The 18348-nt window shown below is 37.4% G+C and overlaps 2 protein-coding genes across 3 annotated transcripts; one reads left to right on the forward strand and one right to left on the reverse strand.

Moving 5' to 3' along the window:
• Positions 1 to 9573: 9573 nt before the first annotated feature.
• MYBR1 (myb domain protein r1) lies at positions 9574 to 11316 on the forward strand. The gene has a single exon (XM_021974049.2). It carries the CDS (start codon positions 9830 to 9832, stop codon positions 10811 to 10813), a length of 984 nt encoding a protein of 327 aa, XP_021829741.2. The 5' UTR covers positions 9574 to 9829; the 3' UTR covers positions 10814 to 11316.
• A 1096-nt stretch (positions 11317 to 12412) lies between these two features.
• HMA1 (heavy metal atpase 1) lies at positions 12413 to 18195 on the reverse strand. 2 transcript variants are annotated; one of them, XM_021974053.2, is made up of 13 exons: positions 17491 to 18194; positions 17233 to 17383; positions 16971 to 17155; positions 16461 to 16607; positions 16169 to 16364; positions 15740 to 15852; positions 15354 to 15595; positions 14961 to 15066; positions 14388 to 14552; positions 13952 to 14168; positions 13137 to 13324; positions 12973 to 13059; positions 12413 to 12759 (listed from the first exon to the last, which is right to left on the reverse strand). In XM_021974053.2, the coding sequence occupies exons 1-13, from the start codon at positions 17968 to 17970 to the stop codon at positions 12580 to 12582; spliced, it is 2457 nt and encodes an 818-aa protein (XP_021829745.2). In that variant the 5' UTR covers positions 17971 to 18194; the 3' UTR covers positions 12413 to 12579. The 2 variants fall into 2 exon arrangements, with proteins under 2 accessions (XP_021829745.2, XP_088110199.1); XM_088254073.1 differs by lacking the exons at positions 12413 to 12759; positions 12973 to 13059 and having other exon boundaries at positions 13222 to 13360; positions 17491 to 18195.
• Positions 18196 to 18348: the final 153 nt, after the last annotated feature.

Raw genomic sequence — 18348 nt, forward strand, 5'->3', positions numbered from 1 at the left:
TAAAATTCTAAATTTCAATTAACTTAGAGTGCTGATTTTCCCACTTCTTTTTTTATCTATTTACACTTTATTTTTTAAAATAAAAAAGAGTATGGGTGAATAAAAGGAGTTTTCCTTAATTTAACCGTTACGTACATGTGTTTCTATGTGAATTTACCTTGGAAATAAATTTTTACGAAATGCTTGCAAGCAATGGCTAAAACGTTGTCGTTGCGAGCGCAAGGACATGCATGTACGACATAACAAGAAATGTGGTACGATGGAGAATAGCGGGAATCATGGGCATGAAGTCATCTCCACTCGACACAAATCCCGAAGCAACCAAAACCCAAAGACCCAAAACCCAAAACCCGAAACCAAAAAGAGATGCTGTCTTTTTCGAGAAACCCGCCAAAAGTTACCATAAACACCCGTAAAATAAAATAAAAAAATCCCCCCACAAATGCGTTATAGCTGGCAATCCCTCCCCCTCATGACGTGGCCTCCCTTCTCTTCTTATCTTAACTGACGCTTCCAAAGCAGACAGCAACCTCAAAAAATAGAAGAAAAAGAATTCGAATTTTCTTTTAATTTATGAATTGGATAAAAATGTTTGGGTTATATTGGTGCCACGTCACGGGACAAAGGACGGAGGAGTGGTGGGGCCGGGTTCAACAACCTGATGTTGTGGGAAGTTGGGCTCAGGGGCTACGATGCTTAGGACGGGGGACTTGTCTCTGTGTCGGAGCTTGACTTGAACCATCAATTCGGTTGCACACGTGGCACCGGTTAAAGCTCAACGTGTGTGTCGTCTATGTTTTCGTAACAACTGTCATGTTTGTCCGTTTTCATACGGTGCCTACTTTGCCTAGAACGCTCGTTTTCCACGTGATCCGAGGGCTGATGTGATTAATAATTCAGGAGAGAGAGGTTTTGTTCTACGCGGGCGGCTACGGATTTCATGATTTTGAAATTTTATTTTTCTTCTGGTTACAACAAAGTTATACGTTACATTACCAACGAGATCTAGTTAAAAAAATTAAAAAAAACATAAAAAATTCTTAATTTGCAGATTAGGGGTTTCAAGTTTGAATCCCTATAACATCAGTTGTGTCTGTATGTGAGAAACCATTTTCTCTTCAGTTTAGACTATCACTTTTATTTAAAAATAAAACAAGTTACAAATTACATTAAGTTGTACATATTTTCCTTTTCAAAACTTTTTTAGTAAATGTAGCTTTCCCCCTTCAAACTAATTTTTTCTTACCAACTACCCATCGTCTTATTGTTTTATTAAGAAAACCCAATTTATTATGAGCGTTGCTATTTCCACCCAACCGTCCTAATTTTCCACCCATCTTATTATCAAAATTTTAAAGACAAATTTATCCCTTTGTAAAATGACTTATGAGGACAACTCTCTCAGTCTCTCTCACACGCACCCAAACCCCATATTTCCTTTTTCTTTGGATTTTTGTTTGAATCCACACCCATCTTCATACCCAACCCACCAAACAAAACGAAGTCAACATCTTTTTCTACCTGTGTTCTTCAGAAATTAGGAACTAGAAGAAAACCTAAACTTACAAACTCATACCCCCAATTTTAGTTTCAGTCACACATAAACTCAAATAACACCTCTCTTGCAGTCTTTGAAATTAAAAATAAAATAAAGAAAATGTGTTTTCATTTTCTGGAATAGATAGAGCAATTAATGTGAGTTTTTTTTGTGGGTGATAGGAAGGGGAGTGTTTTTTTCATTGGCAGTAGAAGGACAATTTTTCTTTGGTTGAATAAGGAGAGTTAAATATTTGTAAGGTCATGATGTTGATTGTTGGGTTTTTGCTAGAGGAGAAGGTTGGGGTGAGGGGAGGGGGAGGGAGAGGGTGATTTGGGTGGGGATAGGCTAATTGAAGAATTTTTTTTATTGTAATAGCAAATGTGGAAATACAATTAAAGGGTATTTTAGGAGTAATGGTGGGTGGAAAGATAGGTTTGTGTTTATTCAAATTTATATGATGGGTGGGAAGATAAGGTGGATGGGGAAATAGGACAAGGGGGTGGAAATAGCAGCACTCTTTAATATAAGTAAAACCCGATGACTAGGATCCAACTCAACAAGTTACCTAATTAGGCTTAAAATATGATTTATTTTACTTTGTATATTCCAAAAGTACCTTTAATTAGAGTTCACTCTATTATGTGGATGTAATAAATGTTAGTTTCCTCAATTTATTGTGTTGATTTCTTTCCTCTCCTAAATTTGGAATTTATTGCAAATTTAACTACTCACACATTAATTTGTTTTAAATTTCAAAATATTTGGCACATACGATATATTAAGGCTTAAATGTCAAAATAGTCCTTGCGTTTTATCGTGTTGGCCAATTTAGTCCTTGTGTTTATCACCGTTAGCCAATATAATCCAATCCGTTTATTTGAAGTTAAAAAGGTTTTAAAACCTAATATAATAATTGAATTGAATTTAAAAATAAATAAATAAGCACTAAAAAAAACAAAAATGAGATCCAAACACAAAAACTAAAAAACTAAAAATTACAAAATAAGACACCATCATCCAATCCCAGCTACCTCCTTCTACTCACCCATCCTAGCAGCCACCACCATCAAAATGCTATCACACACAAAATGGTGGATTCTCAATTTCTCTTCTTTGAATGAATTGTCAATTTTGGTTTGCTGTTGGGAAGGTTTTGAGCTAGCTGTTGATGCCAATACAAAATATGGTTATGCATCGGGGATTCTGATTGGGTTTGGAAAGTCTTTGTTTATCTTGAATTGGAGCTGGTGATTGGGGCTTGGGTTGGCTTTGGAGAAGTTGTAGAAAACTAAAGAAATTGTAGTTTATGAGTTGTGAAGGGATTGGTGAAGGAGGGTCATTTTTGTCCTTTGTTATGTTTTAATGAAGTTTCAATATTTTTAAGTTAATTCTTTATAAAATAAAATAAAAATAAAAAAGGTTGTCGGTTTTTAAAAGACCAAAAAAAAAAAAAGTTTATAATGTAAATTTAATGGATTGGACCACATTGGATAACTATTCTAAATACAGGAACTAAATTGGCTAAATTGAAAACACATGGATTAAATTGACCAATATGGTAAAATATAGGGACCATTTTGACATTTAAGCCAAGAAAAAAGTATCATTATGTTTGTTTAATGGCAATTTTAACAACGGTCCTAGACCCATCGACCAAATTAGCCAAATTGAAACACAAGAATTAAATTGACCAACGTGGTAAAACATAGGAACTATTTTAGCATTTAAGCCATATATTAATGCACACAAAAATATATAATTGTTGGGTAAGTAATGCACACACAAATATTCCTAGGTGTCTTATACAAATTATTTATTTTATTTTATTTTTTAAGAGGAAGTAGTGAATTTTCATTAAAATTGTGAAAGGTTACAGACTTGAGTGAACAAACGTGGCCTCATTAAAACCTTACCCCAGGAAAACCTATGGGACAAAACCTGAGACGAAGGAAAAAGAGTGTTACACGCTCCATAACAGCTACAAACAAAAATTCATGACAGCTCCATAATATTAGCATCTAATTACTGTTTTTTTTTAATAATAAAAATTGTACCTAATACAAATATTGTCCATGAAATAATAGAATAATGTACCTAATACAAATTTATAAATTATTCGAATTGTCTATCTAATAGGATAACGTAATATGTAGGTTTAAAACTTCGATAATGTACCTATATATTTTTTTTTACCTAAGTATGTATCTATCTATTTACCTATCTTGTATTAGATATGTAGGTTTTTTTTTTTTTTTTGCATGTACCTATTTTTTTTTCCCAATATACAATTACCTAATCAATATTCTTTTAGACAAAAAGAATATTTTGTTTTAGGTATATATTATAATTTGTTTCGTATTGTTATATTTAGGTAGTATTTTAGTGTACAGTTTGTATTACATGATTATTTTTATCAAAACGTTTCAATATTAAATAGGTGCCATATTAAAAAGAATTAAATATAAATGCTAAACAAAGGGATTTGATAAGTAAGATAGATGGCATAGTGTGTAAATATTTTGTAATACTGTCCTATATTTAAATTTGAGTTTTTTATAATAGTTTAAAAATAGATGAGTTTATGTCTAGGATATAAGAGTTACAAGGGCCTATCTCGTAATAACTCAAAACTTTTTCCTCCATAAAAATTTATACTTAAAATTTATAGGCTTATCTATTGTAGTACCCTCTGAAACTTCGGTCAAATCTCACTTTACCCTTTCAAAGTTAAAATGGCCCACTTAACCCCCTTGACCGTGATTTTATGTTCCACTTTACCCCTCACCATTAATGCCATCCAAAAGACCATAAAAAATGCTGACATGGCAAGGGTGTTTAAGTAATTTCATATATGTGGCTTATTTACCCACCAATTTGAGTGGATGATGTGGTAAAATGGAGTCCACAACATAATAAAATATTCTTAGTCTTTTAAAATAATTAAAAGAAATATTTATAAGAGCCTAGATTAAAAAAAGAATAAAGATAGCATTAGCCATCTTCTCTACATAGCCACCACCATCCCTCCCAGCCCAGCCTACTATCCTCTCTCCCCTAATCTTCCCCCTCTCCCTCAATAATAAAAATCATTCAACAACTAACCCGTCAAAGATGCTTGTTCCTAGTCACCAACCTCTCAATCCAATCCAAGTCTAAAACTTCGAAAAAGAAAAAGATGGAATTTTTTTTATTATTAAAGAAATTGGGCTATTAACCTTGTTTTTGTGTAATGTTATTGGTTGTGGATACACTTGAGAAATGGTTTTTGGAGAGAGAGGTGGGTTTGTTGTTGTTCTGATTGGGGTGATTGATGATGAGGTAAGAGTTGAAGAAGTACAAGGACATGGAGAGCCAAAGAACCCATTTGCAATTTCTGTAAAAGAAGCTCTTTTTTTTCTTTTTTCTAATTGGGGTACTGATCTTCCATTTTTGCTGGGCAAGAGCTTCATTCTGATCTTTTGGTCCAACCTCTCATTTACCCACAAAAGATTGAAGCTTTAGATGAAATATTATGAGAAAACGAAAGGGTTTTAGTGGTTGGGAGAGATGAAGGAACAGTGACATATGGTATGTGGGTTCGACTCGCTTATCCATTTGCTCTACAATCGGTTTGGACCCGAAGACCTTCTCATATGAGAAAGAGACCAGAGGGAGGGAGAGAGAACATAGAGATAGATGGAGGGGAAATGGTGGAAGTTGCAGATTTTTAATTTTTAATTATTTATTCAAATCTACGTGGCACAATGTCATTGGACACATGGGCTCTACTTTAAAGTAAAGAATTTTTATTAATTTCAATTTTAGAAGCATGTGGGGTCCACTTTGCCACATAGGACGCTAACCATGCTCACCAAATAACCACGTTAGCATTTTTGACGGTCTTTTGGATGACGTTAACGGTGAGGGGTAAAGTGGAACACAAAATCACAGTCAAAGAGGTTAAGTGGGCCATTTTAACTTTGGGGGGTAAAGTGAGACTTGATCGAAGTTTCAAAGGATACTACAGTAAATAAGCCAAAATTATATACTACAAGACTAAATTTGAACTTAAACGTCCATATACTTTAAACGAGATAAATGCAGCCACAATGATTTTGGAGTTGTAACTCTAACTTCTTTCATGATATGAAAGTCCAATTATCAAGTTTAAAGTTTAAATAATAAGCAAATATTATGTTCATTCTCATTGAAAAATGAAAAACCAGAACTATGCCGTTGTTTTCCTTTTTCTTCCACAAATACTATTATTTTGACAAGGGACGGATCCAGAATTTCAAATTTGACTGGGCTAAATTTAACTTACATATAAACATACTAAGTAGATAGAAAACTCGACTGTATGATGTAATTTCATTGATAATAATAAATAATAATACATGAAAAATTGTTTTATGTAAAAATATTGGCTAAGTATAAAAAATAGTTTTTCGGAATAATCATTTTCTCAAGATAATTTTTAGCGGCTTTTATTCCTTACACATCAAATAAGAAAACTTGATTTTATGGGATTTTAGTATGAAGTATGTATTGACTTAATGAGCCATCATTTTTAGCCTAAATCTTATTTTGTACTAAAACCGATTTTTCATATTTTGATTTGGTGGGAATTTGATTTTTTAGTATTTTTATTTGAATCCAAATGAGGGGGGTATTTCCTTATTTTAGCCATGCCTATGATCCGTCCCTAATTTTGACCCTTTAAGATATCTCATTTGTAGACATACGCCATTAACGATAAGGTAAACAACCAACTTCCCGATTCTCAATCCAGATGTACTTGGATTTGAGATGGGAAAACACTATTATTGCAAGATAATGGACCGACCATGCAAAAACAAATATAAAAAAACAATTAGTAAAGAGTATTTATATATATAAAGATGTGCCTAGGTAACGTGAGGATGATTGTACGATTTTGTACCATTTATTTAAGGACACATTTAAACTTGGTATTTGTTTAAATCTGAGGATTATTTTTAGGTAACCTAGAAACATGTGTCTAATAATTATAAGTAGGGTGGGGAGTTCTATTTCTTAATCCGGCAACGCAAGATTTCCTTGTTGCTTCTGAGGATGCAAAGCCGCACGTGTGTTCCCTATACCCGATGAGCCAACACGTGATAAAGTCACAGTTGCACATGCCCCCCCATGACGGTTTAAGATAAAACCAGGATTTTTCCTTTTTCCTTTTTTCCTACTTGTTTTTCACTTTTTCTACACTTAATTTTATAAATAAAAAATAAAAAAAAGCAAAAAAGTATACTAAAATGAAGCGGGTGCTATTATGATTGGTGACCAAAATCTAAGAGAGGGAAATATTTTATTGGATATCAATGAGCTTGACTCTTCCATGATCTAACTTGAAAACTAATTCATGATTTCTGAGACATAGGGTCTATCCAGCAAAGGTTTTATCGATAAAAATGACGGAATTCGTTATTGAATTTCATTACTGCATATCTATTTGTTATGACGTTTTTTGTACTTACTTGGACCAAAAACATGAGTTATTTTTGTGACTAACACATGATAAATTATTTAGATTTTTGACTTCGTATGCGTGTGAAATGAAAAACTATCTTAGCTTCACATTATAAAAAGAGGAATGCCAACTATTTTGCGAATACTATTACTAACACATGTGAAATTATTCAAATTTTTGACTTCGCATACGTATAGAATGAAAAACTATCTTAGCTTCGCATTACAAAAAGAGGAATGCCAACTACTTTCATTCTCATATTTTCCTTATTGTTTTTCTCATTCAGTTTGTGTTATGTATATTTCACTCACACATAAATTTAAGCATTGAATGTAAGATATTAATATTTTGCTTGTAAAGAGAATAACGAGTTTTTTTCTTCTTCTCTAAACACGTTAAATACAAGAATTTATATTGAGTGGAATACATGTGCCATAAAACTGAATGAGAATATAATAAAATTGCCTTTCGTTTAAGAAAAATACTCTCATTCCTATGTAAGTAGGAATAAACTCCTAAATTTCTACCGATAGTAGTTTGACATATATGTAATTTTTGTTGTTGTTGGGGTTTTTATGAATTATTTTTTGGGAGATTCACTATTATACTCAATATAGGAGCTCAAATTATATAAAAAAAAACCCATATGAAATGAACTTTAGAAACACACCAAAAACCCATTTACAACATAACAAAAAGACTTTAAACTTTTTTAAAATTACAAAACTACCATTGATTTCTTAAAACAAACCCAATCCCAAAATCTCATAAAAAAAAACTCAAAACACTCAATAGGGCATCAAAGTGATATAATAATCAAAATTAAATTCAATAGGGCCAGCTGTCATTTTGGATTCGTTTAAAGAAATAAAATGATGTAGGATTTATCTATATTATTAGTGATAAGAATGAGTATATGAATAAATATCTTTTATTTTTTTACACATTTGTCATTCTCCTTTCGTTAAACTTGGATGGAACTGAGTGGTGGAACTGTTTTTGAAAGCAATACCAGCTGCATGGCACTATATATGTGAGGTCATTCAAAGCTTTAATATTCAACTATAATTTATATAAAAAAAAAAATAATTGAACTGATAATTATTCAAAGAAAAAACCCATCCTGTCCTCCACAACAACCATACAGATAGAAACAGAGCATTAGGTGGTAGGTACTACGTACGAGTAACAGAAACAGATACGGGGGGAGATCTCTCTTCATCCCTTCCATTTCTTCATTTCATTCATCGAATACCTAAAAAAGGAAACAAGAAGAAAAGATTAGTGAACTCACCACCTCTTTCATTTCATTAATCACTCATTAATTAATTTAATCCTCTTATCAATCAACAATCAATGTTCAATCTGTGCGTGCATCCCCCCTGTGATCCGATGATTTGATTCAGCGGCAGGTTCAAACTTTAAAATTAGTGACAGTCTAATTGAACATAATTAACTACTTAATTAATTAAAGCAGAGGAGAGAGGAGGAAGAGGAAGGTGAAAAGAAAGTGGGTGCTGCTTCTTGGGAGCTCGCTCGAAGCCTCATCATCATCGTGATTAGCGAGTGATCCGTACATTTCTACGAGTAATATATATTTATAGAGAGAGAAAGAGAGAAAGAGAGAAAGAGAGAGGGGGCTTTGGGGGTATGTCGGTGGGTGAGGGGGAGGCGGTTAAGGAGGAAGAGAGAGAGAGAGAGATGAGATGAATCGGACGATGATGATGATGGTGGTGGCAGGTTTACAGCCTGGCCTGATGGGATGGCGCGTAATCATTGGCGCTCCCATTCGGCCTTTTCTTGTCGTCTTCTGCCACCTCAACCTCCCTTTCTTTTAATTTTGTTTTAAAATTTAATGTTTGAAAAGGAAAATAAAAATATCCCACACACGAAAATGCTCTACAGCCTGGCTTTCCCCAGTCAAACTCATACCCAACCCAACCCAACCGTTATCAACTTATCATTCATCGTTATCCCTCAACAATTATTATTTTATTTATTTTTATAGTAAAGTTCAAAAACTGACGTAATTTATGGCTTGAAAGTGTTTGGCTTTTGCCACAAAAAACTTCCACAACAGTAAAAGCATGCGTGCAAAACCAGAACGCTCCCAATCCCATCGCAAAGAGTCGTACCCAACTTGATGCCTCAATTTAAATCTCAACAAAAAGTTTGTAGCCCAAGTCGTTAAAAGTAATTATTTTGCCTCCGACTCGAGTGTCCTCTCTAGATATGAATTATATAAAATAAAATAAAAATCCAAATGTGAGCTAATTAGATTAACTATTAGCTTGATTTAATTTAATTTTTTTATAAAATTTTAAAAGAGAGAGAGACACTCAACTCAATTGTGAGTAAAGCAGACGCTCCATTCTGCAATGTCATTAAAGAAGTAAATAAAGCGAGAAAGAAAGAAAAAAGAAAAGCAAAGCCTAAGAAGAAGAGAGTGATGTTATGCAAATCAGTGCAGTTTGGATTTGACGCGTGTCCCTTCGCCAGCTGTATCCCAAACCCCCCCAAACCTCCTCCATTTAACCGATTGCCTCGTACAAAGCGGTGCCGCTTACCCCTACAAACCTCCAAACCTCCAAACCTACAAACCACTAACAACCCCTTCACCTGCTCAACCGGTCACCCCCACCTCCCACTCTCTGTTATAAAAGCCCCCTCACCCCTCTCTCCTTTCTGTTTTTTCCTCCTCCTTCAACCCAAAACCAAAAATCTCTATATTTTCGTAACTTCAAATTCAAAATTGGAGAGAAATAAATTGAGAGAGAGAGAGATAAGAGATTGACTTGGTACTTGTGATGGCAGTGAGCAGAAAAGATATGGATCGGATAAAGGGTCCATGGAGCCCTGAAGAGGACGACGCTCTGCAGAGGCTGGTACAGAAGCACGGCCCCCGTAACTGGTCTCTGATCAGCAAGTCGATACCCGGTCGCTCCGGCAAGTCGTGCCGGCTCCGGTGGTGCAACCAGCTCTCCCCTCAGGTGGAGCACCGTGCCTTCACGCCAGAGGAAGACGACACCATAATCCGGGCCCACGCCCGCTTCGGCAACAAGTGGGCCACCATCGCCCGCCTCCTCAACGGCCGAACCGACAACGCCATCAAGAACCACTGGAACTCCACGCTCAAGCGTAAGTGCTCCGATATCGGCGTCGTTTTTCCCGGAGGAGGTCTTGGCGGAAGCGGAGGCTACGATGGTCATTTCCTTCATGACCACGAGCAGCCGCCGCTGAAGCGATCCGTGAGTGCCGGGTCGGGCATGCCCGTTTCCACCGGGCTTTACATGAGCCCGGGTAGCCCGTCCGGTTCAGATATGAGCGACTCCAGCGTAGTACCGGTTATGTCTCTGTCCGAGTGCCACGTGTACAGACCCGTGGCACGATCCGGAGGGGTTCTGCCGCTCGCGGAAACGACGTCGTCTTCCAACGACAACAATAGCAACAACGAAAAACAGAAGGAGAACGACCCTACGACTTCGCTGTCTCTGTCGCTGCCCGGGGTTGACTCGGGCGAGGTGTCGAACCGGGTGGCGGCAACCGAGTCGACTCAGGCGCCGGTTCCGATTCCGATTCAGAATCCGGTTCCAGATCCAGCTCCGGCTCGGGCTCCGTTTCAGAATATACCGGTGGAGTTGTTGGCGGTGATGCAGGGGATGATAAGGAAGGAGGTGAGGAGCTACATGGCGGGGTTGGAGCAGAGTGGGATTTGTATGCAGCAGGCTGCTAGTAACGATGGGTTTAGGAATGTTGCTGTAAAGCGAATTGGGGTTAGCAGGATCGAGTGAGAAATTTGATGAGAAGTTGGGGAGTTCTTGGGAAATTCAAATTCAGTGAAGAAATGAATGAATGAATGAATGAAGCTCAATGCAAAAGCTAAGGGCTTCTGCACGGAGGAGTTGGACTAGTTAGTGAAAAAATGATGGTCAAAAGATATGGTGGAAGTTGAAGCTGGGTAGTGAAAAATAACTGGGTTTGTGTTGTTTTTTTTTTCCTTTTGCTTTCTTTGGGTTTAATTATTAGGGGAAATAATAATTATGGTCAATGTACAGAGAGAGAGAGAGAGAGAGAGAGAGAGAGAGAGAGAGAGAGAGAGAGTAATGAGAGAGACTGAGATGAGGAAGAAGAGATGGTGTTGGAGAAGAGAGAGAGGTCTGAAGGTGGGCATCCAATCCAAGAGGGAAGGGAACTTTTGGGCCTTGTTCATCGAAAAACAACATGCAACTTCATTTAAAAAGAAAAAAAGAAAAAAAAAGAGAGAGAAAAATGAATCCTCAAAATTTCAATCTTATTTCTCGTCCTCTTTAATATTTTGGGTTTATTTTATTTCCTGCTTATGTTATATAATCTGAAATAAGTAAAAGAAAAAAAGGGTTCTGACTGAGTTCTGAGCCACCTGTTTAAAGATCCAAACTAAAATGCAATAAGACCCAAAAACCACCAAACCAAAACAGTCTGCCACGCAACAGAAATTCTATCTGGTAATTTCCGTACAAAATGTAGAGGCCATTTCAGTAATCTTGAACCACGATTCTTCAGACTGAAAATAGAGTGGGTTTTATGTGACAGCTAATGGCCTAGTACCTAACCCTATAAATTATAATACAACAGAAGAGGTGCGTGACAAGTCACAAGTCTAAGCAAAACAAGAAGAAAAAAAAAGCAAAAGTCTTTTTATCGTTTTTCAGTTTAACGATTCACTACTGGTTAAAGTACTACGTTTACTTCTTGGGTGAGGAAAAATCTCTCTTTTCAAATTAAGGTCTCGGGTGGTACAAAAATTTGTGGTTTGTATTTTTATTTTTGTATTGTTTGAGACGAGCAATATTGGAGAAAGGGAGAATTGAAACTAGGGTATCAGGTGTAGGGTTAAATGCTCTTTTTACCATTTGAGATACAAGTCCGTTGCGGTTTTGAAACGTTGATGTTTTGTTGGAAAGTTGGTAGGTAAAGAAGCACTTGCAGTTAAAAACGAGAAATTAACATGCAAGTTTCGTTATCCTGTTATGTTGTTGAACCATGTCAGCAAAAGGCGACAGCTCCATGCACTGAGTTGTAAGTTTGGATTAGGTAACTATAAAAAAGGTTGTTTGGAGAGCAATACATGGGAACATGTCAAACATGACTCTCTCAGCCGTCACCAAGTCTTTTACGCAACTTATTATAACATTGTAAAATTCTCTACAGACTTTAAGATTATGTATCTTCACATTTTGGTCAATGAATTTCTCCCCAAGGCTCTTCTTTTTTTTCTTTTCTCTGAATGACCGCTTTATTGCTTTCCGGGGGTTTAAATTAAACATACAAATTGAATGTCCCAAGCTTTACAGAAGAAATTGTAATGATCTGTCGACAAATTAGGCAATTCGGCCGGAAACCAAGACTAATTTCAGGTTAAATATCGGACCCTTGACAAGATAATATTTACTTACAAGAGATTATGACGGTTCTCCTGTTAATACATAAATGTATTTGGATTAGCTTGCCCTTGCCCTTGTCCTTTGCTATATATACCAACTTGCTAAAAGAATTTATAAGGGTGAAAGTGCTGAAGTTACTCAACTGCAGGTTGGATAGTGTTTGAGCTGGTATCAAGTTTCTTCGGTAATACAAGTCTAGATTTCAGTTCGCTAACCAAATGCCACAAATCCTGTCTCCAGGACCATGTTGGGTGGTTTAGAGCACGGATAGAATTGAGGCAAACAACAAGGGTACCGCCTTCATGTAACAGAACCTACATGTCACCAAAGAAGAGCAATCATGAAACCGGAAGCTAAAGTTAGAGAGCAGCCAAGAGTTCAGATAGGAAAAAGATGCAAGCCTACAACTTTCAATCACATGCTAATGCACAGACATGTCTTATAATATGCCACTGCTTGCAATGCTGTACATGGAAAAAGAAGTAGCAATAAGATATCAGAGAATGAACTATTAAATCGATTTATACCGTTAACCAGAGGGGAAGAAATCCTAAAACAGATGGAAGAGAGGCCAAAACTATACAAGATAAAGCAAGGCCTACACTCTGCTTCACCTGCATGTACATAAAGGAAATAACGTCAGGAACAGAAAATAACAAACACATGATGGGATAAATGTTGTAGCACGTACGAGGGAAGTTGTTTGGCGAGACTTTGCGATACAGAATGGTACAACCGATATATTGTCCCGCAGCAACAATACATCTGCAACAACTGTGGCAGTTGCACTAGCACGTTGGGCAAGGACTATCCCCACAGTGGCTGCTGCAAGTGCTGGAGCATCATTAATACCTTCACCCACCATTATCAGACCTCCACCTGTAGTAAAACCCCTGAATCTTTTGAGCTACAAAACTTCCGATAAAGATGTGAAGAAAAGAACTTAGTTTCCATCTTCACCTTTTTTTTCCTTACAAAACATTCTTATGACTTTATTTTTGCATAGTTGAAATGAAAATGGGAAAAGATATGGACATGGCTGGAGAAACAAGAAGAAAAGACATTCTCGGTGAAAATACATCATGCAAATGTGATTTCTCTTATTGATTCTCAGAGTAATAATACTTAAAAAACATGCAGGACATGCATATATTGATGACTGCATACAAATATATGAACTTGTATAATGGCTAGTGTATGCATGAAAAATGTCAAATCCTTGTTTTAACAAATGACGATCTGTTAGGAATTTATTAGAAGCAAAGCATTAGAAATCATGGAAGAGAATTTTTCAACTAGACTATGTACTAGGAATGAATTGAAACAAAGTGGAAGGGATAAACAAATTCCTCAGCATTTTCATTCTGCTAACTCAAAAGATAAAGATTGTAAACATCTAGTCATAAACTATGCTATTGCTAAACCTCAGAGGGACTTAAAAAATGGCAAGGATTGTGTAAATCATTTCAATTGGCATGTATAAGGATTGACAATTGCAAAACTCACCCATATCCCTTGAGACATCCTTAACATGACTCAGCTTATCCTCAGGCTTCAGGCTAGAATAAACTTCATTGATACCTACAGCATTTGCAACTCTCCATGCACTTGACTCATGGTCACCAGTCAACATCATTACACGAAGCTTGGCTTCATCTCGTAACTCTTCTATGACATCCGAGACCCCAGGTCGAGGCCTGTCCTCAAGGTGAATCAGCGTTACCTGCATAGACTCGTGATAATTTAGTGATCCATCAGCTTGCATCCCTAGAAAAGGCTAAAAAAAACCCTAACATAGGAATATGGGTGCTCCAATTGATAAACAAACAAAAATTTCATAAAGTGTCTATCCTGTTTAGCTTGTCAACATATGCTCTTATTATGTATAGTTATCAATTTTGAACACCAGTGCACAAGTAAAACCTTTTTGATGAAACCTCACCTTTTCGTTGACTGAAAGAGCAGCACGAACAAATTCAGTTCCATAAGAAGATGCATTCACAGCTTCCTTGATCTTTTTTGATGCATCCTCCGATCTACAAAGTGAGGTGATGAAATCTACTGAACCAAGAGATGCTTTCAACAGTTTATCCCCTCCAGTTCCTAACTATAACAAGATAGAAATCAATGTGCATCAAATTCCCTGTTACTGACCAAAAGCACTCAAAAAAGGTAGGTTGGAAGACAACTAATGCCTGTATGATCTTATTCATTACAAAAGATGAAGTTCCAAAAGAATTTAGCTAATGTAAGCATAAATTAGTGGTGATATGCAATCAGAGGAATAAATAACCATGCACTGTGTAGTATGTCTAAGAGAGTACTGCTGGGATATGGTAGGTGCCAGATAGAAATCTTTATAGATTAAAAAATGGCTAAGACATGACAAAATTGCAGCAAATATAGCCTACAGAACAGAAGGGGTCATATTGGAGCAGAAAATGAGTAAAGCATTGCGTTATTAAAGCTGAAATGTATAAAACAAAAGATATATGCTAGTTAGAACACAAATTACCTCTATGCCATTGAGAGTAGCAATTAGACCTCTGCCTGGAAAGTACTCGAAACTCTCAACAGAAACAGAAGGAAGGTCTTTCCCTTCACTATGGTCTACCACAGCTCTGACACAAGAAAAGAAAGATATATAAGTACTGATAACATCAAGTTGAACATGTTTCATATGTTAAACAGTATATATGATTCAAATAAACCCCATTAATAGACTAGAGGAAATTTAAACAAATATTTTTCTGCAAGGGGTAGAATTGTACAATACTCTTTTTGAGCAGGAAACAAAGTAGATGAATACATGTTGAATCAGAAAGGATATTTACAGATTTCAATCGCAGGGTAGAGTAAGTTGAAGATTCAACAGACAAATTAATGGGGTTCTGTCAGAGAACACTACCTTCCAATAGGGTGAGTGGTGCCCTTCTCCATTGCAGCAGCAACAGCAAGGGCCTCCTTTTCACAGCTAGGGACACAACAGGAAGAAAAATCTGATATATTGTTTCTCATCCGGTGCCCGTAAATTGGTTCAATCGCTTTGAATGCTAGCCCCCCAGTTGTCAAGGTCCCAGTTTTATCAAATGCAATTGTGTGACAAGAAGCCAGAGCATCTAGCACATGGCCACCTTTCAGCAATATCCCCTGTATGGAAAATGGAAGGTAATGCGTCAATCCCCAATCGCATTAACTGAACTTTCTGCTAATACCCAATGAAATTTTACTGCACACAGTTTACAACTGCAATACATAAATGCATGTAAAAGAAGCAAATATCATGATGTCTACCTTCTTTGCGCAGGAGCTAATTGCAGTAGCATATGCCAACGGAGCTACAGCCAAAGCACATGGTGATGCTGCCACCATGAGGCCCAATGCTCTATAAACTGACCCTCTACAAGCTAAAGTATTAAGCAGACATCAACCAAATGGATGACAAGCATGTCCCCAAAAAAACACAAAAGATAAATAATAGGGGAAAAAATCTGTAGACCCCCACAACACCCGGAGTTAGGTAAAATTTTTAACACAATAGTTTCGAACAGTTATTTCAACCTATTATGAATACATCTAGTGCAAAGCAGCTCTTCAGCTAGTTCTTTTAGTGGCAGACAAAAAGTAGTTCTTTTAGATTTTGATATTCCAAACTGGTAGTAAAAAAAGAAAACTCGTTAGTGGCAAGAGTGCGTCAGAGTGAAAGTGCTTAGTGCAGATTACCTGATGTACCAATAAATGGCCACTTGAATAGGAATGGACCAAGAAGAGCAATAGCAGCTGACAAAACTACAACCACCTTGCTGTATTGCTCGCCAAACTGATCCAGCCACCTCTGAAGCTTTGGTTTATTCAGTTGTGCTTCTTCAGTCAATTGCACAATCCTGCTAAGGGTTGACTCTTTCCAAGTTTTTGTTGCCTGCATCAACAATTGGATTTAGCACCCAATCACCATCATCATCAACAAGATTTACTAGCACAAGAACTCTAAAAACCTAGCTAAGGCAACTGTCACCTTCACTATTATCCTGCCATCCAAGTTCCTTGCACCACCAGGTACCCTGTCTCCAACTGTTGTCTCCAATGGTTTAACTTCTCCTGTCAAGTGCTCAATGGTAATGGTGGCATTACCTTGGAAAATTTCACAATCTACAGGCACAGACTAATCACAATACAAGCCCCAATTACTATGCTTCCACATTCTAATGTGTCATTTAATGAGATATAAACGATATGTCATTAGAGTGAGGACAAAACCTACTCGATTCATAAAAGAACAATGAGAGAGAACACTAAACTACATGATTAAGGAAATTCAATGGGCGGATTTGTGGCCGAAAACAGTTTCAAGATGCTGGAAAATCACTGCACTACTGATACTTGTAAACATCATCCACAAAGTGGGTCGTTGATCAGTAACGACATGACACGTATCTCACAGACAGGCATTTAGGGTCATAGCTTGACTATAAACTACCAACCATATCGAAAAAAATAAAAAAACATGGTAAATTTGTTCCCATACCTCGCCAGCTCCGACCAAGATAAACGACCCCACTTGTAGGTCGTGCACAGGAACCTGCTTGTACGCCAAATTAGATGTATTGGGAAGTTCTTCATCATTGATGTCAAGCACAAGGGCGAAATCCGGATAATTTTCTTTCAACTCTTTCACATCGATCATGGAACGACTGGTGAAATACTCCTCAGCTGAAATCAACGCACAACCATTGATCAATACACATTGCCACCAAAAAAAGTATCGAACTTGAAATTGAAATGCTTACCGATATGAGCAAGATTGAACATTGCCAACAGTAACCCTCCTTCCAATGCATTCCCCATGAACACGGAAGCAAAGGCCGCTAAAGCCATTAACACATGAATGTTCACCTTCCCGCCACTAATATCTGTCAGCGCGTCAAGTGCCGCAGAGACCTACGATTAAAGTGAATTCAAACTCAATAAATAATTGCACAGTGCAGACCAAATTCTAGGGTTTATTAGTCAACTGAACACAAAAAATGTCAGGTCTTGGTTCTCACCCCTACTAGAGGAAATGCGATGAGTATGAAAGCGTTCTGCATAGGCTTCACGGCGAGCTTGGGCATCAAATAAGGGCAGGCAGCGGCTGCGAGAAAGAGAGCGGTGGAGCAGAAGCACAACTGCAAGTGCTCCCTGAGGAAATCGGCGAGGTCCGTCCAACGTACTGCCTTGGCGAATCGGACGAACTGTTTCTGAGGTCCGGTGAGCTCATCAGAGCCATGGTGATGATGATGATGGTGGTGGTGATGGTGGTGATGGTCATGGTGGTGGTGATCGTGATCGCATGCGTCGGCGGTGCATCGGAGAGTGGTGGAATTGCGGAGAGGAGGAAGGGGTTTGAAGCGAAAAAGGGGAGAGCGGATGATGGGTTTTGGGGAGGGCGAGTTGAGTCGAGTTGTGGTGGGGTGATGACTCAGAAGAAGAGAGTAGTGGTGGTAGCTGGCTCTGATTGGAATTGGATAATGGAGGAGGCTTTCCATTTGGGTTTTTGAGAGAGGAGAGAGGAGAGAGGGTCTCTCTCTCAGAGCTTGGCGTGAGTTGAAGGTGAGAACTTGGAAGCTGGAAGCATCGTCTCTTTCGTTTGCAGCGGTGGGTCAGTGGCACTGAGACTGAGACTGGGGGTTAATTGGAGGAGGTGATGACATGGTCTCCACACAATGTGCTCATTGCGGAGGTGGAAGGAACAAATGGGATTTGGGCCGTTGAATTTGTTTGCAAAAAAGTTATGATCTTCAATGACCTGCGGTCCAGTCATTTTCTCGTTCTTTTTTTTTTTCCCTCTTCTTGGAGAATTATAATATCTAGTTTACCATGTAATTTGCTAATTTGATTCGATTTGGATTTTATTACTAAATTTT

This window comes from Prunus avium, chromosome 6 (genome assembly GCF_965620075.1).
Source record: "Prunus avium chromosome 6, drPruAviu1.hap1.1, whole genome shotgun sequence".
In the NCBI taxonomy this organism is placed as follows: Eukaryota; Viridiplantae; Streptophyta; class Magnoliopsida; order Rosales; family Rosaceae; genus Prunus; species Prunus avium.